This window comes from Epinephelus fuscoguttatus, linkage group LG10, assembly GCF_011397635.1.
Source record: "Epinephelus fuscoguttatus linkage group LG10, E.fuscoguttatus.final_Chr_v1".
Taxonomy (NCBI): Eukaryota; Metazoa; Chordata; class Actinopteri; order Perciformes; family Serranidae; genus Epinephelus; species Epinephelus fuscoguttatus.
In genome coordinates this window covers 42,828,263-42,850,565 of record NC_064761.1, presented here as the reverse complement: position 1 = coordinate 42,850,565, position 22,303 = coordinate 42,828,263, and the positions used below count along the sequence as shown (strand labels likewise).

The window sequence follows — 22,303 nt, the reverse complement described above, 5'->3', positions numbered from 1 at the left end:
TCATTTTGTGTCTCTTTGTGGTGATTTTGAGCCTCTTCCTGTTCAGTATGTGGTAATTTAAGTGACATTTTTCAGGTGAAGGCCCCGACACTTTGGTGTTGGTAGGCCTGTTCAGTAATCCATCCATAGTTTTATGGTATGGCGTACTTTTTAATGCACACACACATTTACACAGAGCAGCTTGTGCCATCCTGATGTAGTTACACATCCTGGACAGGCTCCAGCTGTGCTGCAGTACTGGGTCATTGTCTGCCCCCGGGGGAACATGCAAGAGGGGCAGCAAATCGATCAGTTTTCTCTCCACATATATTATTGACAGTGAATTTTTCATCTCTCCCTCTGTTCCCTTTTCTACTTCTCGTCTGCCTGCCCCCCCCCCCCCACAGCTCCTGTCCTTCAGAAGAGTTTGTCTGTCGGGGCAAGTGGGCGGGAGGGTGACGAGGAGTTGCAGGGGGCCATGCATCAGGGGTGAGGGGGATTCGCACAGACACAGCGTCGGGTGAGGAGGGAGTCTGGGCAGGTCGGTGTGGAGATGAAGCTCAAACAGCGCATGGTGGTGCTGTGTGCCGTGCTCCTCCTGCTGGGCCTGGCCAAGATCTTCCTGCTGGATGGAGGCGAGGGCTCTGCAGCCAGCCGACGGGATCTCAGAGCGTTTCGCAAGGTCAGAGTGCCAGTCGGCTATTTTCAGTTTCAGTCTCGTTTAACAAGTGTGTTGAAACATCAGTGCTTTAATTTGGGAGATAGCAGATGCACAAGACTCTGACTGGCTATAGCTGGTATGCAGTCATACTTAACAGGGCTAGGGAGCATTTGGCAGACGTGTTCATGTTATTATCACCCACCTCTAACAGATGGAGGCTGGCCTTTCTCTGTCCCGGGGAGCTCGCCTTACCCACACCCTGCAGTCTCCCTGGGAGATAGCAAGCCAGTGGGTGGGCCCGAGAGAGGTGTACCCCGAGGAGACCCCAGAACTGGCCGCTGTGCTCACCTCCCTCAGCACTGCCAGGATAGAGCGGGCAGATGTGGGCTATAAGGGCACGCAGCTCAAAGCCCTGCTGGTGCTGGACGGAGGACAGAAAGTGGTCTTCAAACCCAAGAGGTCAGATTGATAATAATGGGATGACACGTTTTATGCTTAAGAGTGATTTCTTACTCATGTCCTTTCCACTGTTCCTCAGATATAACAGAGACTACGTGGTTGAAGGCGAGCCGTATGCAGGATATGACCGACACAACGCGGAGGTGGCTGCTTTCCACCTGGACAGGTGTGTAAACAAATAGTGTCTGACTTTTATCCTCTCTGATCTGTTGATGGAGCATGGCATCATGTCCTCTCCGCAGGATCCTGGGGTTTAGGAGAGCGCCTCTTGTGGTCGGGAGATATGTCAACTTGCGGACAGAGATTAAACCTGTGGCCACGGACCAGCTGCTGAGCACCTTCCTCATGCAGGGTGAGTGTCCGCCCGCCCTATCGTCTTCTGTCACACCTCTGATGTAACTTTGCAATAAGAAGTCAGTGTTGTCAGACACCACAGAGTGACAGTGCGGTCATATTGTTTAAATCATTTCCTTCTTCTTTTGACTCATCTGTCCACTCTGCCTCTCACTCTGATGTATCTCTCTCCGTCTCTCCACCTCTCTCCGTCTCTCACTCTTTATCTCATCTCTGCAGTCTTTTTTTTTTTTTTTTTTTTCCTCGGCCTTTGTCAGTCAGCAGATCAGAGCATGTCCTGCTCAGTCCTGTTTGGTCAGGGTGTGGCATCAGTAGGGATGGGTTTGTTTAAACTTTAACAGTATTACTACCATTACTGTAACTGCTTATCTATTTGGTATTTTGTAGTACTCTTATTGGTTCTTTTTGTTATTTTTTTTACTGCATACATGAATATTATTGCAACAACTTTGCATTGAACGAATCACCAATTATTATATTTATATATGTAATTAAAATTGTGAGCACACCCATAATTGAGCTAACTCTGTGTGTGGCTTTAGGCTGCTAGCATACAGAACATACCTGAGGTGGGTGGGGCAACAAGAGATGAACTATCAGCTTTCAGAAACTGTGTAATTCTCCGCCTGCATGTGATGCAGAGGTTTTGGAACGTTGCTCATTTCCGCCCTTATGTGCAAAACACGTGTTGCACCTGTGGCAATGAGTATTGTCAGCATCGACTCCAGTGAAGTGTAACCAGGCTTTTGAGCGTTTAGCTTTCTCCGCCATTGTTAATATTAAGAGCAGGGTGTGTGTGTGTGTGTGGGTGTGTATGTGGACATGAAAGAGAGAGGCAAAGAGAGCGGTCCTCCCTTCTCCGCTCCTCACGTACTGCGTGCTCTGAGAAAGATCTCTCTTCTGCACTGGGAATAGTGAAAAAGCGTCATAGACGTAGGTCTTAGTATTGTTACAAACTAGAAATGGAGCTGGTGAGATAAAAGGTGCAAGATAATGTTTTTGTAGCCTAAATAAATAGGAAATCCATTTTATTAATGTCTCCAATACTGAAAGCAGAACTCTTAACAGCGGAGCTTAACAATACTAGTCTGAGATAATTCAGCCCCGAGGCCTGTGTGATACCGAGGCTTTGGTACCCATCCCCAGGCATGCTACAGTGATACAGGTCTTTTTATTATAAGAGATTTTAATTCTCTTCTTGTATGTTTTTTCTATCATAGAGCAAAGATACATGAATGGAATTGTAGGTTATTGCAAACTAATGCAATATCCCGGCAATAAGTACCTTTTGTGAAGGGGGAACTCCAGCACTGTTAGATATAAAGGTCACTCAACCAATCCAACCTGTGGCTATGCTTGTGGAAACGGGTGTTTGCTGTCTTATGTGGGTTTGAAAGAATTTAACCAAGTGTGACAAAATGACTCGGATTATTTTGTCTACAAACAGATATTTTCCGATGCTGTTTATTCTGTGGTAGCTACTCCTTATTGTCTCTGGGTGTTTTTAGCTGTTATGGGCGATGCTGCAAGTTTCAGGACAGGTTCTCACTTGAGTGCACAGAAAATGTTCTATACCATGACACATATTCAAGGTCACCGAGGACCTCTCAGTTCATGTCATGGATTTTGTTTTAAAAAAGAAATAAAGAGTAAAATCATGTTAAAACTTTTACTCCACATGCTTCTTAGTTTTAAGCCCTTTTTAAAATTGTGCAAATTTGCAGGAAAGCCCAATCAGTCTTCTTTCAGCACTGGCAGTAGATTTGCACCGATTACAATTTTTTGGGCCAATACTGATTTCCGATTTGCAGAGTGTTTGGACGGCAGATCCCAATTTAATTTTTTTCAAACCGCTTTACAGTACACAAGATACTGCAATATTTTTTATCTTTCTATTATCTTTAGCTGCACTGTGCAGCAGTGACAGCTCCGCAGTTCAGTTTAACACAGACAATCAACAACTTTCTCCTCTTTTGATGTGTGTGCATGAATGATTAAGGTGAGAAGCCGCCCATGTTTCACTTCCTCACATCGCCCAAGCCCCGAGTTGCACATGTGCGTGAGTGTGCGCTGCTGATGTTACACGATGTCAATCATGCAGGCATTTTAAATCGGCATATTTTAGACTGACCAGCCGGTAGCAGGTCATGGCCGATGACGTGGAGACCGGCCCGATTCCGAGCACTGCCGATAAATCGGTGCAAGTCTAATTGGCAGTATAAAAGCAAAATCAGGGAGTGCAGCAAAATGCCGCCTGCCTACTTTTGTTTATACAGAATGCACCTTTTTCAGGGCAATGGGGGGCGTGAGCAAGTAACAAAACGTGTAGCTCAGCGTGTGACGTAAACAGTGACGTGGGAGGGAAGCCGCGGCTGGTCAGTCCTTCAGCGATTCTCTCGTAAGTCGGCCCGTCCTTCACCGTCCCCGTCATCTGACAGTTAATGGCCTCTTCATTTGCGAGGACAAGGAGGGCGCGCAATTCCTTGTCTCCACAGTTGCTCATCTTTACAGTGTCTGTCAGGTTTGTGTTTCCCTCTTGCTACTAGCTGCTCGCTAATTCCTGCTATCAGCTGTTTCCTGTTTATCCACCGCCAGTGGCTCGCACGTGCAGCGTCATCAACAGCTCCTCCCACAAGTCATCAACAGCCCCTCCCGTGGCGGAAGGCCGCCTCGGTCTGTTTAAACTAAAAGTGTTCTGCCAATATGTCTACCCTACCAGGCGGAAAATTGGGCACCTCGGATCAACTCGCCAATCCGGCTCTGTGTGTCTAAACACTCGCAGCTTGCCGGCAAAACGGCCCAACATTCGCTGAAAACCTGTCAGTGTAAAAGGAGCTATAGACTTTTAAAGTTTGGAGGCTTTGTTTTTGTTATTGTGTTATATGTTAATTTTATTTTTGTTAGTCTCTGTATTTGTATTCTAAGCGTCATCATTTGCCCCTTTTTTACTGGATTAAGTAGAAATTTTTACTGAACATCCAAGAAACTTTAAGGATAGTTTGCAACATGTATTCAGTTAAATGGCTGTTACCGAATGTTTTACATAATTCAAATTGATAAATTATATATAAAGAATCTTTAATTTTAGTTTTCACTTTCTTGCTTGCAACCAAATTTTGATTCTGTAATAATACTTATAATAATACATAATGATAATAAAAGATAAATAATAATTAGTTATTCGGTCGTGCCACAGATCTCGCTTTGGAGCTGAAAAACCTACTTTTAAAGATATTTCGCCTGTATTCTTTCTGAAGAAGCATTATTTTAATTTCCTTGAAACATTTTAGTTAATATTCATTGCAGATTTATGAAAAAATGTAAAGATATTTATAGTATTGCTTCATAATTTAACACTTTTTTTGTACCTTTCAGTGGCTGTGATATTACATTCAGCGGTTTCATAGGCATGTTTACAATATTGACTTCAAGGGTTGTTTTTTTTAATCTCTGTTTGATACCTGTTGAGCCTGTTTTTCTGGGTACAGGAAATCTTCAGCTTACATCTTGTATTGGCTCGAGGCAGTTTATCAGATTTCAAGACTTCCCCTTTGAAGCAGCAATCGTGTCTTTTCACTTGTTTAGCAAACAGCAAAGATTGCGAAATATCCAGTGCCGTTATTTTGGAGCTGCAATGATTGGTCGATCGACAGAAAATTAACTGGCAACTATTCTGATAATTGATGAATTGTTAAGGTAATTTTGCGAGTAAAATACTGCAAAACATTTGAAGGGTTCAGTTTGTGTGATGTGAGGATTTGCTGCCTTTCCTTCTCTTGCATGATAGAAGCCCAAACGTATGTGATATTTTTGGGTTTTGTTGACAGTTATATCCTGACGTTCAGTGGACTAAATTATTAATGGATAAATAAATTAAAATAATCATCAGCTGCTGCCATAGTTATTTTGTTATTCTGCAGTGAAATAAACTGACAAGGTTACAGGAGTATATTAATTAAATTAATTTGGAGTCCTTGGTTTCGCCAGTTGTTGGACAGGTAACCAGACCTGAGGTGTGATCTCATTTTCATAATGCCTGTGTATTTATAACTCTTATCTTACAAGGCATTATTTTATACACCTTTTAATTTGTAGTAGGGCTGGGTGGTATGACCTAAAATTTATATCATGGTATAAATCGAATCCCTTCACGGTAATGGTATATATTGCGGTATAAATTTAAGTGTAAAAGTTATAATAGAAGTATTTCTGAATGGGTTTTGTAGTCCCTTAGCAAAGCTAAATTGATTAAAAAAACAACAACAACAAAAGCAAAGATATAATGTATTTTTTAGAGCATTTATTGTGCAGAATGCAGATCTCAAAACTCAAAATTAAAACCCAGTACTCTATGGTGCAAAATGTCCCCTGGGATCTATATCAAAAGGTAATTTCCTTCTTTTAGCAAAATCCTAAACGACTGAGTTGTGTTTTTTCCACCTGGACCTTTATGCTCTGCCATTTCTCCTCTAATCATCACGCTGTAACCTGTGACAGGCTGCTATGATACCACAACTATCACACATTCACATATGGAGTTTTTTGTGGAGCCCCTAGCGTCACATAGGTTTACATTACCAAAGGTTTATGACAAACTCTCTTGCCGAAAACCAACTCCCATGTGCGCAGGGCGAGAGAGGAGAGGGAGAGACGCTGTGCTGCTGCCAGAGGAGACACTGAATGAGTTCCCTCTGAGCGGTAAGTCGCTAAACGAGTCTGAGAAGTCCGGGGCTGTTCATAAGACATTAACTCACTCACTCACAAGTTCTCCAGCAACACATGTTGCACGTGCTACGCTAAATCACGGACGTGAACCAGCTCCTCTTGCTCCGCTGTCTCTGTGCTCGCAGCCATTTTCACACTGAGGCAGGTGCGATGACGTCATCGACGATAGGACGGTAGAGCGCAAATCTCTACCGTGGGCCAAATTTATATCATTTCTACCGTCTACCGCATATACCGTGCAGCCCTAATTTGTAGTATGTAATTTATTTTGGGTTACCACTGTACTGTCTTGTAGCTGTGTGTAGCACTATAGCCCATTTCCCCTTGCACCTAATAAAGTTTATCTGATCCTATCAAACTTGATCTTCATGTACTCAGGAGACGAGTGGGGAGATCATCTCGAACCACAGTCTTCATACCGGTATATGTAAATGAATGTTGCGATAACTAAAAATATTTCAGATGAGAAGAAAGTAGATGTTTTACTTGAGGGCTACGAGCTATTAACCACCAACAGAGAAAACCAAAAAGGAGGTGGTGCTGTCCTATTTGTGAATAATGAACTTAAATGTAAAACTGTTCACGACATGAGTGACCATGTTTATGCAAAACCTTGCAAAATTTTAAAGAAAAATACCCAGAAAATTTCCAACACTTTTAAGTCGATTCGATGCAAAACACCTGAAACCATAGAGGCTTTTAAGGGGAGTTAAGGCAGCAAAGATAGACAGAAGTTTATTTAAATAATGATTCAAGCAAAGCCTATGATAAATTCCTGTCTACTTTTACCGCCCTGTATGACAAACACTGACCTGTACAAACACGAAGGGTGGACTGGATTACTAGGGGACTAGAACATGCTTGTAAATAGACAAACATTCTGTACAAGCAGTCCCTAAAATCTAGAACAAAGGAAGCAAAAAATAAGTTACTGCATTCATATAGGATGGAAATGCAATTGAGTTCATCTAACAAAACTGAGCCTCAATCTGAGGCTGGACTGATTGTCTTTTCGGACACAGTATCTTTGAGAAAGCCCTTCGAAAGCTCCTGTGGCACAGTTGAAGTGGGAAGAGTCAGCGGGTTTATCGGGCAGCTGAGTGAAGTGGAGCCTGCGGAGGAAACACCGGGACCGTCTGGATGTAATAGTCCGTGGAGGTGCTGCGGTGCTCGGCTGCACAGACAGGAAACCCCTCGGCAGACAGGATGTACCACTCTCTCACTCCGCTCTCTCTCACGCAGGCGGACGTCCGCAAGCCCTGTGCGCACAAAGCTCAGATTTTATGACTGCGTGGACTCTGCTCCGCGCACCAGTGTCACTCAAAAGACTGCTCGGCATGTATTTTTCACATCGCCAGGACAGAAACGTGCAAGAATTGGGGGTAATGTAGTGTTTCAGGGACATTTTTACAGGAAACTACAACGCGGAAGTGCGCTCAACTGTTGAAGCCCGAATGACTGCAGACATTCCTCGCGGAGTCCGCTCCGCTTTCTTGTGCGCGCAAGTCTGTGAGCACCTTAAATTAAAACCCTCGGTGCACACTGCAGCACAATCAAACAGATGCGCTCGTGGCTCGTTGACGGGGTTAGTGTTGCGTTTAAGGCCTCCCCCCAAAAAACTAAAAAAAAAAAAAAAGCACTGAAGCTTCGAATTTTTTTTTTCCATAATCGAATCCCGTGCCATTGAATGAAGCTTCGAAGCTTCAAATTTTTTGGGTCAGCCCTACTTATGACTCTGTATCATTTAAAGGAAGCTGACATATTTTATTTATTGTCTATCTTTCAGTGTGTTTGAGTTTTATAAGTTGGAAAATGACTGAAATTCACTAAACTAAATGTCAGGCTTAGGCATCTTTTAGTCACCGTTGAAAGCAAAGGTCAACAAGTGACACATGTTCGTCTGTTGGTGGCTCATGTTCTCATAATACTGTGGCTTTGTGGGTTTCTCTTTGTCACATTTCAGTTTTTATTTCATTTGCTGGCGAATGATTTACTAGCTGTTCAGACCACTCACATGTTATATGTTCTGTAACTCGCCATAAGTTTTCATCTGTCACTTACCGCCAGTAAGTGTTGAAGTTGGTATGACTCATCTGTTTAATGGCCCTGTGGTTCACAGTGCGGGGTTCAGATATCACCTGCTTTCCCATTAGTACAGACAGCCACAAAGATGTGTCACCGAGTCCTCAAAAAGAAGGATTAATAAAGACTTCCTCAGTACAGACGACATCTACTCCTAGATGCATGTTTAAAGATTAAGATGCTTTATTGTCATTTCATGTTACACACAACGAAATTTGGTTTGGCAGCATTCCACTCCACTTAGCAGCTTATGTTAATATATTTTTGGAAAGAAGGAAATGTGTCATATAAATACATGGCACACGAAATGATAAAAATATAAAGTCTGGGTTTTATCTGTTCAGGTTTTTAATCAACTGACTGAGATTCAGCTTCACCACAGTTGAAATGAATTAATTGTATTGGCTTTTGCTGCTCACAACATTGAAACGTGATGATGATGATGATGAAAATTCAACAGAAACTGTTTCCCCATCATTCTGGATCATCGCACAGACCTCAACAGCCCATTATGAGGATTGTGAGAAAGTATTGTTTTTGTAATGTGCGTGAACAAAACCTTTAAAGTATGGCTGCAACTAAAAATTATTTTCATTGTCAGTTCAACTGTTGATTATTTTGTTGATCAATCGATGAGCTGTTTGGTTTATACAACGTTAGAAAATGGTTAAAAAATGTCAGTCATCTTTTTCCTAAACCCAAAATTTATTCATTTTCCGATACCTTCAGAGTGGCCGCCTGTCTCGTATTTTTAGTCTGCAGATTTCTGTTTCTTTTTTTATTTTATTATATAAGTGACATTTAAAGACTGAACAACTGGTGAGACTCTCTGAAGCTAGTGTCAAAGGTTAAAGTCGTTTATTCACTTCATTTCAATGTTTCTCAGCAGACAGCTTCATACTGTAGCTCCTCACCGCGCCATGTTTTCATCTCCTTCATGTCTTATCGTTGAGGTGTCATGGTCAAGTGGATTCATTTTTACGGGTAACTTTTCTCTCTTTTCAGGTAATAATACGTGTTTCTATGGAAAGTGTTATTACTGTCGGGAGAGCGAGCCAGCGTGTGCAGACGGAGAGATCATGGAGGGATCATTAACCCTTTGGCTGCCAGACGTCTGGCCACTGCAGAAACACAGACACCCCTGGGGACGCACATACAGAGAGGGGAAACTGGCCAGGTGGGTGTCCACAAACTAGTTTCAGTCAGGGAGCATCCTGTCAGTTGAACTGCTACTGATGTTTATCAGAAGGAAGTGGAAATATTGTTGTGCTGATTGTGGTGTTTTCGCCAGTGTATTGCAAGCCAATTTAAGTTTTAAGACTTCAGTATCCTACAGAGTAAAGAATAATATAATGATCTTTATTTATATAGCACCTTTCAAAACCCAGTTACAAAGTGCTGTACGATAAAAAACTAAACACATTTAAAACACAAGGAGGATAAAACAAATAACGTCATAAAATGTAATCGAAGAAAAAGATGAAATAAGGAAGGTCAAAACTAAAATCAAGATAATAAATGGGAAATAACATCAATGAGATAGACAGACAGCTCAGATAAAGTCAAGATATGCTTTCCGATAGAAGTACATTTTTAGGAGAGACTTGATCGAAGCCAGTGACTCCGAAAAAAAGAAAACCCCCTGCTAACGTTACGATGAACAGCGATGTAAATTAAACTGTCTGCACACACACACACACACACACACACACACACACACACACACACACACAGAGCAGGGGGTACAGCCAGTCAGTGATGTTACTCTTTTAATGTTACCAGTTAGCTAGTATTAGACTGTCTGATGCTAACAGTAGGGGTGGGGACCACGATACGATATTATCACCATACTTTAGTCACAATACAATATTATTGCAGTTTAAAAGAGGCAACAGATAGGATTAGTTTTTTTTTTAGCTTGGCGCCACCTAGCGTCAGTGGTGTTGCGTCGCACTGTCACAACGTCCAAACTGACCGTGGGGATCAGAGATAATAAATAAAATGTAGGCTGTAAAGCCACCAGTATACCTCTATGTATATGTAGAATGAGAAGGTGTGTGGACACTCCACTAAATAAATGAGTAAAGAGACCGAGCAGGGTGCGAGAGGGTAGTTATACGCACATCAAAAAAGGTGCAAGGCCGGCATAAAACATGAATGAAAAAGAGGTAGAGCCTGCACACTTACTCCATGCCACAAACTTTAATGAACAACGTTTCGATCCTAGAGGGATCTTCGTCAGGTCTGAATGTTGGAAAGTGAAAACCACACCTCTATTTATAACATTGTGTGCAACAGGTGTGGTTAATCATCCAAATATCATCCTGGGTTATTTTTTAAAAAACATTGACCAGAAAAAGCAAACATCAAGTTCAATCCAGGGTAACAATTCAGTACAAGTACATCAAAAACACTCTGAGAATATATATATGTTAAAAAATTTCATCAGAAATAGGGGACCTACAATTCAAAAAAACATCGAATAATATATCATGAGCAGCAATCATATTAAGTGGATTATATTCAATTAATCAGCGTGGGCTATTAGTCTCTTCAACAGAATAACATTAAAGTTAGCAAAAAAAGAGACCGAGCAACAATTATCAGATTTATCTGAAGAAAAAACAAATAGTAATGCAAATAATTATAGCAGAATGCACAGTACCAGTACAAACAGCTCACAGTGAATGACACCAATATGTACAGTACCAGTACAAACAGCTCACAGTAAATGACACCAATATGTACAGTACCAGTACAAACAGCTCACAGTAAATGATACCAATATGTACAGTACCAGTACAAACAGCTCACAGTGAATGACACCAATATGTACAGTATCAGTACAAACAGCTCACAGTAAATGATACCAATATGTACAGTACCAGTACAAACAGCTCACAGTAAATGATACCAATATGTACAGTACCAGTACAAACAGCTCACAGTGAATGACACCAATATGTACAGTATCAGTACAAACAGCTCACAGTAAATGATACCAATATGTACAGTACCAGTACAAACAGCTCACAGTAAATGATACCAATATGTACAGTACCAGTACAAACAGCTCACAGTGAATGACACCAATATGTACAGTATCAGTACAAACAGCTCACAGTAAATGATACCAATATGTACAGTATCAGTACAAACAGCTCACAGTAAATGATACCAATATGTACAGTACCAGTACAAACAGCTCACAGTAAATGATACCAATATGTACAGTACCAGTACAAACAGCTCACAGTAAATGACACCAATATGTACAGTACCAGTACAAACAGCTCACAGTAAATGATACCAATATGTACAGTACCAGTACAAACAGCTCACAGTAAATGATACCAATATGTACAGTACCAGTACAAACAGCTCACAGTAAATGACACCAATATGTACAGTACCAGTACAAACAGCTCACAGTAAATGATACCAATATGTACAGTACCAGTACAAACAGCTCACAGTAAATGACACCAATATGTACAGTACCAGTACAAACAGCTCACAGTAAATGACACCAATATGTACAGTACCAGTACAAACAGCTCACAGTAAATGACACCAATATGTACAGTACCAGTACAAACAGCTCACAGTGAATGACACCAATATGTACAGTACCAGTACAAACAGCTCACAGTAAATGATACCAATATGTACAGTACCAGTACAAACAACAGCAGACACAGTGGAATTATACCAATACAGCGCTCGACAGTGCGAGCGTTTCACTCGCATTTGTGACTAAAAATAGGTGTGTGTGAACTGTAAAAAATATTTAGGGGCACATGTGCGCATAAAAAAATCAGCTGAAGCAGCCTATATTTTTGTCAATAAAAAAATATGATAATCGAACCACAAATGTTGGAGGAACTCCAGCTGCCTTCCCTCTTCCCCGTGTGACACGGTTATGGGCGGTTTTCCAAGCCACTGTCGGCACAATGAATATAAGTCCCACTGTCGGCAGCGCGGAAATAAGTCAAAGTGTGGCGGAGACGGACCGGGTTAAGTGGCGGACCTCCGGGGAAGCCCTCTCCCCTCTCCCCACAGTGAGGGACCATTCTCCAAGCTACCGCTGCTGGGCAGGGTGGAAATAAGTCAAAGTGTGGAGGAGACAGACCGGGTTAATCGGCGGACCTCTGGGGAAGCCTGCTTCGTTCTCCCCACAGTTAGGGACCATTGGCCACGGTACCATTGCTGGGCGGGGTGGAAATAAGTCCTGCAGAGTTTCAGAGGACCTGGAGAATGTTTTAGGATAGTAATAACATTATATAAGATAATCATATTGCAAAGATAATATATGTAAGATAATAACATTAAAGACAAAATTAAATTGCAGTACTTTTTCAAAACTTGATGATTTTACCTTTCTGTACATTTTGTATACAAATTCATTAAATAATTTTGCTTGTAAATGTCTATTTGCATTACGTTTATTACGGAAAACACATTATTTGATCAATTTACATTGTGCCCCTACAGTTCTTTGTGCGCTCCTTACTTTTTCAACTTAAAAAAGTTAGCATCAAGCCCTGCAATATGCACATGTAAACAGTCCCCATTCTAGAATAAACGCTACCGTATGGAAACGATGCGGCCGGTTAGAGCTCAAATTGAATGGGAAACAAAGTTCAGTGTTCACTTAGCTGGGCGTAACTTAGCTGGGCGATGTCCGTGGATAGCTGCCTCCGTGAGAAGAGAGCAGAAGGAAGGGAGGGGGGTATCACTGTCCGAGGGCTGCCGTAGAATGGCAACCAGGATGTCAGCCGACCAACACTCGCTACCCGCTCCCTGGTTGCGGCGATTTGCGATGCTGGCCAGCTAGGAATGAACTAGCAGCCAGTACAGTCCAGTCCTCTCTGGTCTAGCTAACATTTAGCCGTGTTACTTACTGATCCATTAGAAAGAAAGCTAGCTGGACATGGGTTTTGAAGCCTCTTTGGTCACGGAGCTCCCTCCATCTCTTGAACGCCTGACTGAGGTTTACTCTTGTTTTTCCTCTTCTTTTATCACTCTCCTTTTTGCTCTTCTTTGCCTCCTCACACAGAGGAGCTCCTTTTCTTTTGCTAGGCCGTTTTTCACTTGTCTCCAAACTTTGTCCGTCTACCATTGTGCTCGTGACTCAACTATCTCATGCCCAACTCCTCATAAGGACCAGCTCCAGTCCCTGATTGGCTGACTGACCAGTTTCGCTATACATGACGCGTTTCCTGCTGTAAAGCAGGTTTTTTCCGCAAAATTTCGGCACCAGTGGCAGAAGCTTATTGCAAAGATTGCACAGCCACTAAGTAACCTATGTAAACGCTGATAGTGTGATTTTACTGTGGCCACTGCCCTGTGTGACCCACATTATTTTCATCATGATATGTTTAGGAAAAGATGCTAACTGTTGCCTCTTTAAATGTGTTGCTGAGTATTGTAATAAAATATGTTGCGATTAACTGCAAGTAATGTTCCCAAAAGAAAACTTTTTCACCATCTGTTTTATCTAACAAGATAAAGTCTTCAGTCTCTTCATCTCACTTTAGTCATTTTCTTTTGCAGCAGCAAAATGTATCTAGTGGACTGAAAGCAAATGATTATATTATTCTGGTAGGTAACGTAAAGTTTAATTTGTATTTGTAATTTTAATTATTTATATAATAAAAAATACAATACGATATTGCCACACAAAAATATTGCGATACTATGCGGTCTCCATTTCTTCCCCACCCCTAGTTAATGGTAACGTTACATATAAAGCAGCTGATGTTTGCATTTGCAGTGAATGAGCTGAAAGCCGTGCTGCATTATGAAGAGTCAGAACTCTGTTACTGATGTTAACCTCGTACTTACTTATACCCACCAGTCAGCAGGGCCATTTCTAGCTTTTGGGGGCCCAATGTAAAATTTTGTTTCGTCTCCCTGTTTCAGTCGCTCATGACTAAACACCAAATCTGTGTCATATCACGTCTGCATATGAGACCAAATGCTACTTTTACACATAAAAAGACCTATTTTAATTTAACTTAGCTGCACTGATGACATCAGAATGAACAAAGTCTGTTGCTGTCACTGGCTGCCTGCCCCCACCTGGCCTGACAGCTTCTCTGGGAGAAACCCAGCTGATAGTCAACATTTTTTCCATAGTGATGATATTTTAGGTCCAGTTTCTAAAGAGACTGGCCTTTACTTTCCTAACGATAAAGAGCAATGACACCTCCACTTCCTCAGTCTCAGAAAAGCTTTCTGGGGTGGGAGGACGCGATGGGGAAGGTGTACATATGTGATGATGGAGTGTGCAGTGGTCTTATCATTTGATGAGTAATTAATGACATCCATCATAATTTCCTGTGGTGTCAGTGTGGGCCACAGAGTCAGTGTTCCTATAAATGCTGTAATGGTTCAGACTTAAAAACAACTGAATACTTAATTCTGAAATCTGAACACTGCTGAATTTAAAACAGTGAAATATTTTACTTTAAGACACCTAAGTGTTTGGGTGCCTCTCTTCCTGTAGATAATTTCAAATGGTGAATTTTCAGAGTTGGCTTTTCCTCCCCTCTGGCTCGTTATTCCAAAACTGTTCAAGTTGCTAAAATTTAATTAACAACAACAAAACATTTAAGGCCAAGGACGCTTCTCTATCTTTTGTTTTATAGGGTTGGGATGCTTGAGTGAGATGACTGATGAATAGTAAACTGACAGCCCAGAGTACTCAGAGTTTCATTCAGGCTCAGTCGCTGTTCCTTGGTAGCAAGTAAACAACAAGTTTATTAATGTAAACTGTCACTATGGTCTCTCCCCCCCTCCTGCCCCCGTTAGCTCTGGCTGGTTGTTGTCAAATGCATCACTTCCGGTGTGCACGCACGGGAAAGTCCCCACAGACACCAGACACCACAACTCCGGTATACTGTGAAATACAGAGAGCTTTCCCCAGCGCTGATTGGCTTAATCAGCCTTGTGTGAATTAGTTTGGCAGAGGCTTGAATGTACTAAACCTTCATTTATATTTAAAATTCCTGCAGTCTAGCTTTAAAGGGCTGCACTGAGCCAAAAGAGTGGGTCCCTCTGCAACTTTTCCCCCCAGTGAAACTGTACTGTGTCATCACATTGTGATTACTCAGCAAGTGGTATTTCATTGTCTGTAAGTGTGTTGGGTGAACCGTGCTGACAAGTATGTTTGCTGACAAATGTTTATCTACCACCAGGTCGATCTAGCAGAGCAGGATTTCTACGGTGGAGTGCATTATGTCATCATACAGTTAGTGGATCAGCTGCTCAGGGAATCATGTGGTTATTGTGCACAGCTGTTATGTACACACTATAGGACTAGACAGAGCATATGTGACTGCATTTGTTTGTCTCTGATATTATATAATGTAATTGTGTCTTGCTACAGTGAGGTAGACACAGTCGTCTTATTTCAGCTCAGGCACCTCTTGTTCTGCACATTGTTGTCAACACGGGTCTCATTTTTCTGCTGCCAATATCAGAAAAACAGTGTGAAATCTTAAGGTGAATATGCTGCACAGAGGTGATGTAATGTAGGTACAGTGGGACCATCAGGATGGTATCTTGACATCAGAGAGAATTTGTCTCGATCATAACAATTCAAACCCACTCAGGTCATTGAATACAGGGTTTTCCCTGCCTATCTAAGACAAAAGCGGGTTAAAGCCTTGGTTAAAGTGTGTGTGTGTGTGTGTGTGTGTGTGCGCGCGCGCGCATTGGGGGCGTTCAGATACAGCGTTTTTTGTGCGCATAAACCCATTACTTTCAGTGTAATGTAGACGCACGTCATGCACTCGCATTCGATACGACGCGCTTGTTTTTTCGTCCGGCACACAGCTCCACGGACCTGCTTCTTCCTCTGGTGTTGTGTCAGATCCTGGTTCCCCCTCGGGCTGTGTCTCTCCTACTAGGCTTGGGCAATTGGACGAATATATCGCCAATCGCCCATCGGCTGAGTCCATCACGGTTGGTTTCATTTTTGGCAATTTTTTGGGCGATTTTTGTCATTTTATTTTGCTAAATTAATGGTCTGTCTCCACAGAATTAAACTTGGTACATATAGTCCATAATAACTATGTAGAGCACAATTCAAAGTGTGTGCGTATTGGAACTGGCAGCTTCACACTGATTTCCGACGAGTCTTTCACAAAACATGTCAGTGATGGCCGAGCTGAAAGTTACGGCCGGGGTCCACCGGCAACAGGAGCGGCGCGACAACCCTCGTCTGTCGCGCGACAACTCTATTTTAGGAGGCTCTTCTATTTTTGTCGTGCTATGCTCCCCTACGCGACCCTCCAGCAGATAAAAACTACATGAAATAGTGTGCTAAACGTGCACTATGTGTTTTTAAATGAATAAACCATTATCAGAGGTGATATGTGATGACTTTTTTTTCATGCATTTACCCATGTTTATCCGTGACGTGTAAATGTCTGTGGCGGACATTTGAAAGCGAGTAGATGACAAACAGTACAGTAAACTTGTAGATAACTCAAATATATGTAATAACTTAGGTGGAAAATGCTTTAACTATCACAGCTCAGCAAACGGTAAACAAGATGCTTGACGTGATATTTACGTTTGGAGCCGGTGGAACCCAGCAGTAACGTGAATTCATATGCGCATATGGTTAACAATGTTACCAGACGTGCTAAACACGCTCTCTGATGGCGTGCTTGTTGCCGGTATGCACAGATATTTCCGTGCCATGTTGGACATGAGTGGGCTCGCAAAGCACGCTGCATTTTTTTGCTGCATTCATGTGGTGTCAGGAGATCCGAGTTGCCGACTTGTTTTTCTGACATGAGGTGGCATTAATGTGAATTATCCCATTCTGAAAGTCATTTTTTGATTCTTTCCGACATCACATGAATGCAACATCCCCCCTCTTTTTTTTTCTCCGCCACACACACAACTGCCGAATATATCGGCAACCGCCGGTTGATGGGCTGACGGTGGCCGGTTGGAAATGTTTAACATATCGCCCAACCCTATCTCCTACTGTTTCCCACGGAGCTCTGCCCCATTTGAAAGGCGAAGGAAGCCCGCATGTAGAAAGACGTCGCCTCCAAGATGTAGAATGTGTGTTATAGAAGAGAAACACACATTTCAGGACCGCTGACTTTTATCATCAGAACAGACATGTCTTGTGATTTTCAGCCTCCTTTCATATTTAATAGAGGGGGGACAATACCTGACAGTAATATTGTCAGCTGCCAGGATGTGCCTGCTGTAAAGGGTAAATATAATCATAGAGGGCTGAAAATCACAGGACATGTCTGTTCTGATGATACAAGTCTGGTCTGGAAAAACCCAGGGAAAACCCTGGAATATTAAGCAAAAGCTGACCTAAAAGAATGACTAAAGAGTGAATTTTGACAATATTTCTCTTGTAATCTGATTCAGCTTTTTGACTCTGCAGGACCTGCTGAGTTGAGGCTGAATATGCACACAGAAAAGCTATATAACTGAAAAACGATGCATCCCGCTGAGCACTCCTAACGTCATCAGATTTTTATCTGTTGCAGAAGTTCAGTTGCAGAAATGTTGAGGCTGTGTAAGATCACAAAAATATGCATGACAGAATCCTCCCTTACACCCACCCACACACACACATACATTGTTGAGCTCAGGCAAGCATCGTTGCGTACGTGTTGTATTGGCATCCTGTGCGAGACACCAGATTGTTGAAGACATTATAGATAGTTTGAAATTAAAATGAAGAAGTAGATGTCTGGTCTGTTCATGTGAAGTTGGCTTTAGATCGTAGGGGTCAGCATCTTTCCTGAGTGCAGGGAGGATGTTGATATTTATGAAGATAACAGCAAGGTCAGAGAAGTACTGTACCATGAAGAGACACACAGACATACCAAAAATACACTGAAATGCCACCTCACGTTTGTTTGCAGTCACAAATCACTTTAAAAGACTTTGTTCATTTCATCAGCACCAGAATTTGAATTAATTTTTACCTGCTCATAAAATCAGACACCTGCTTTTGAGTATTTATGTGAGTAGCAGCGGTTCACAGCTGTTTCTCTGCACGCTTACAGACCACTTATTGTAAAATGGCAGATTTTCATCTGATGTCAGTGGATTTGTGTGTGTGTTGATCATCCAGGTGGGAATACGATGAGAGCTACTGCGAGGCGGTGAAGAAAATGCCTCCATACGATGCAGGACCAAGGCTGCTGGACGTCATCGACACAGCCATATTTGATTATCTCATTGGGAACGCTGATCGGCATCACTATGAGAGCTTCCAGGATGATGGCGGCGCCAGCATGCTCATCCTGCTTGACAACGCAAAGAGGCGAGTAATAATGTGAAGGATTTTCTATTGCCCTTTCTATACTTATGATAATGAACTATCCAAAGACATAAACAAATGAACAAAACTTAGTAAAAAGACAAAACCCTTGAAATGACCTTTCGCTAAGCGCCGCCTCTTTGTGATGGTCCGATAAGCTTTCAAAGTAAGTATGGAGCCCACACTGTAACTAACTCTCTCCCTGAAGAAGAAATGAAAGAGTGATTCCAGAGAGAAGCAGACAGAGGGGTCTACAGTCTGTGTTTGAAGGATATATCCAGGATGTCAAACTGACTCAGCAGCAACAACAGGTTAAAAAGACAAAGATAGTTAGAAGCTAAAGCCGAACTATAGGCTACAGATCACAGTGTAAAAGTGAAGTACTGAGAGACCTCCGCTGCAGGACAGGCAGGGATCACCGGGGGAAGTCAGACAATGTTCATCTGCGCACACTGTGATGACACACAGTTGGTTGAATATCAGCAAAGTTTCCCTGCTTCCCTTCACTGGTTCCTGTACAGCAGGGTCGGTCTTTGTTTCACTGTTATAATCGTGACAAAGCAAAAGCAGCATGTGCATACATTCAGTAGGGTATATCTTCAGTAGCTAGCTAGCTAACCCTACACTTTTCAGGGTTTGATTTTGGTTTTGGAACAGGGAAGAAACGTATATCTTTTTCCAACCTCTCCAGGTAACGACTATCATTAATACACGATGTGCCCCAGGCACAACATTTAGCTCCAAATCCACAAAACCAGCCTGGAAATGGAGGAAGTCTGAAACGACTGCTTTAGAGTCAATGGAGCGCAGCTGTGTTGTTGTCGGACCCTGGTCTGAGCCGGCTATGATTGGCCAGTCTGCGTTTGGGGGCAGGACTTAGTGAAGAGTCAGTTGCCATTTTCAATTGTTTTGCAACCCACCATCTGAGGTTTTTGAGGAGAGGAGAATTGATTTTGAAAGATGTTCTTAAATATAACTTCTTTTTTTCTTGTTGTGTGAGAGCTTGTGAAAGGGGTATTGCACTTCTTTTTGAAGTGGGGTTGCGTGAGGTATTTACATAGTCAGTGTATGACCTACAGCAGATGTTGGTCGGCATTCCCCAGATGAAAGAAGCAGGCAGGAGCACTGCCACAGAAGGTAAGCAATGTACTGTTGTGGAAAGGGGCAGCAGGAAAACGTATTTTAGCCACCTAAAAAAGTCCCACCTAAAAATATCAATAAAAGTGTATATGTAGTCTATATTGATGATATTCTTTGTACTGGTTAACCTTGACAAAGACAGCCCTTTAACAGAATCAGTTAGCAAACAATGCTGTCTCTTCAAAGCCACCAGACTCCTTTAACAAAAACAGTAATGTAAGCTCACTGAACACGTGAGCTGCTGGTTCCCCATTGGAAAGGGCCGTTTGGCGGCAAGGTGAAGCGGTGAAAATATTCTACATGTAGTGTGCACACACAGTATACAATGCAGTAGGGATAGACCAATATGGATTTTTTTAGGGCCGATGCCGATACCGATTTTTTTCAAACACCCTTAGCCGATGACCGATTATGGACTGCCGATTTTCTTGAGTCAATATTTGGGGCCGATACTGCTTTTGCTCCCTCAATTTACATCAAAAAAATGACACAATAATAACAAATATTACAGGTCTCAAGTTTAAAATAATAAACATTTATTGAACAGTAAAAAATACTAAAACAAGATGGAAAGTTGAGGTAGAACAGGTAGAATATTATTATTATTATTATTATTATAATACATTCAAATAAAAAAAAGAGTTCAGTGCTCTTAAATCTTCCAGTAATGTCCTTATAAAATAAACAGATATTTAAGCTGAAGCATAAATAAAACAACAACTACTGTACACAGTAGGATTCGCTGCATGTGCCCAGGGAAAAATAAATCCGCGAACCCACACGCGTATCGGCCGATGCCGATACAAGTAAAAAACTCAAATATCGGCCTGATATATCGGCCGGCCGATGTATCGGTCTATCCTTACAATGCAGGATTGTCAGTCTCTGTTCCTAAACATGCGCCTCAGCGAAAGTGACAGTAAAAGCCAGCCCCAGATTCACTCTTGTTTGGTGTCATGCCTCACTGTATTTGCGTTTTTGGGCGCTGTGTATTTTAGATGGGTGCTGCTTACAGTCTGGCACCTGGTCGCAATAAAATGCTGCGGCGATATGCGCCCATAAAGCTCCCGAACACAGACGATAAGAAGTAAATAAGTAAATATAAGCAGAGGGTAGAGTCTCTGCAGATAAATACACAGTCATACACTTCTAGTGAGTCATAGGTAGTGACTGAGAGTGATTACTTCTGTTTGAGTGTGTACGTCGTTTTTTAGGACAGCTCTGCATAGTCTATCTTGTTTTTTTTAGATGGCTAAAATACATTTTGCTGCTGCCCCGGTCCATGGCAGTACATTGCCTAGCTGCCATGGCGGTGCTCCTCCCTGCCTAAATTGGGTGCATGCCAACTGACACCTGCTGTGGGTAAAAGTAAAATGACCATGGATGAGTACATCATACAACCCCACTTCAAAAGATCCAAACTATACCAATAAGTCACACTGGGCTCTAGTTTCGCAGACCGGGCGAGGCGGGGGCGCAGCGCACCTGCGCTTCGCCGACTGGGTGTGGCCAGGCGGATTGTGTAAGTTTGGCACACCGTGCGTGCTGGCACAGCTACTCCTCTTTCCCATCTACGTCCCTCCTACTGGCGCAAGTCGGAAAGAAAGAGGAGAGAAGGCATGGAGTGGGTTTTACACACATCACTCCAATCAAATGAGCCCCTCTCCTCGCCCTTAAATGCGCCGCACGAAGGCGTGATGAGAGTTTACTCAATTCGCCATGGCAGAAGAGAGCAGCAGCGTCAGACAGCCAAACTTCTCCCAGGAGGAAACTGATGTTTTGGTCCGGGAGGTCCAAGCTCGCAGTGTCCGAATATACGGAACTGGGAGCAGACCTCCACGGGCTGATGATGCAAAGGTAGCCTGGGAGGAGGTCACCACAATTGTAAATCAATGTTGCGCTCTCTCTTTCTCTCTCGCAGTCTCACTCTGTTTCTTTTCTTTTGACTTTTCTAAGATGACAGATGCTGAATATATACTCCCTATCTGATGCTGTGGCTGTTTGTGGTTGGCTGAGAGGGATGTGAACTCATTAGTTTGCAGCTGTGTTAATCAAATCAGGTTGGGTTTCCATTACGCGTGCCAAACGTGCCAAATGGTGCCAATCCCCTTTGATCTGACATCAGATGTGACGGGACAGTCGATATAGAGATACATTTATGTGCTGATTGCAGATAGTTGCATTGAACAGTGTTTTTTTGGGTATTTATTGTATCGTTAATGTGCCTGATATTCTGGAAACCTGCCTGTGAGGTTTTGGTGACGTGTGCGCACTGTCCGCCGGTCAGCCAAACTTCGGCTTATACAGTAGACCTGGTTTCAGCTGTCGAGCTTTTAGCGCACCTTTGGCAAAGCCTTTTGGCACGAAACTGTCACTGCGCCAAGCTGGATCTGTCGACACCTCCCCCTGCTGCGCCGCCACACCCATCTCAGCGCACCTCGGTCTGCCAAACTACCAAACTGAGCGCGCCTCGGGTTGCGCTGCTCGAAACTAGCTCTGCACGGGGTTCGCCACCCTGCGCCCATAGAGCCCATTGTTTCAGAAGCACTGTCTGAATCACTCTTTCCAACAAACAAATATCTTCTGTT

General features: G+C 42.6%; 1 protein-coding gene across 2 annotated transcripts in view; it reads left to right on the top strand.

The window, feature by feature from the left end:
• fam20b (FAM20B glycosaminoglycan xylosylkinase) overlaps positions 1 to 22,303 on the top strand; it is a 36,478-nt gene that overhangs the window by 2,171 nt on the left and 12,004 nt on the right. For both annotated transcript variants that reach the window (XR_007450227.1, XM_049588206.1), the window contains exons 2-7: positions 387 to 661; positions 852 to 1,099; positions 1,179 to 1,265; positions 1,342 to 1,451; positions 9,266 to 9,437; positions 18,387 to 18,578. Coding sequence is in view for 1 of the 2 variants with exons in the window: in XM_049588206.1 (XP_049444163.1) it covers positions 533 to 661; positions 852 to 1,099; positions 1,179 to 1,265; positions 1,342 to 1,451; positions 9,266 to 9,437; positions 18,387 to 18,578 (938 nt within the window). In the remaining variant the exon portion in view is untranslated. The remainder of the gene's footprint in view (positions 1 to 386; positions 662 to 851; positions 1,100 to 1,178; positions 1,266 to 1,341; positions 1,452 to 9,265; positions 9,438 to 18,386; positions 18,579 to 22,303) is intronic.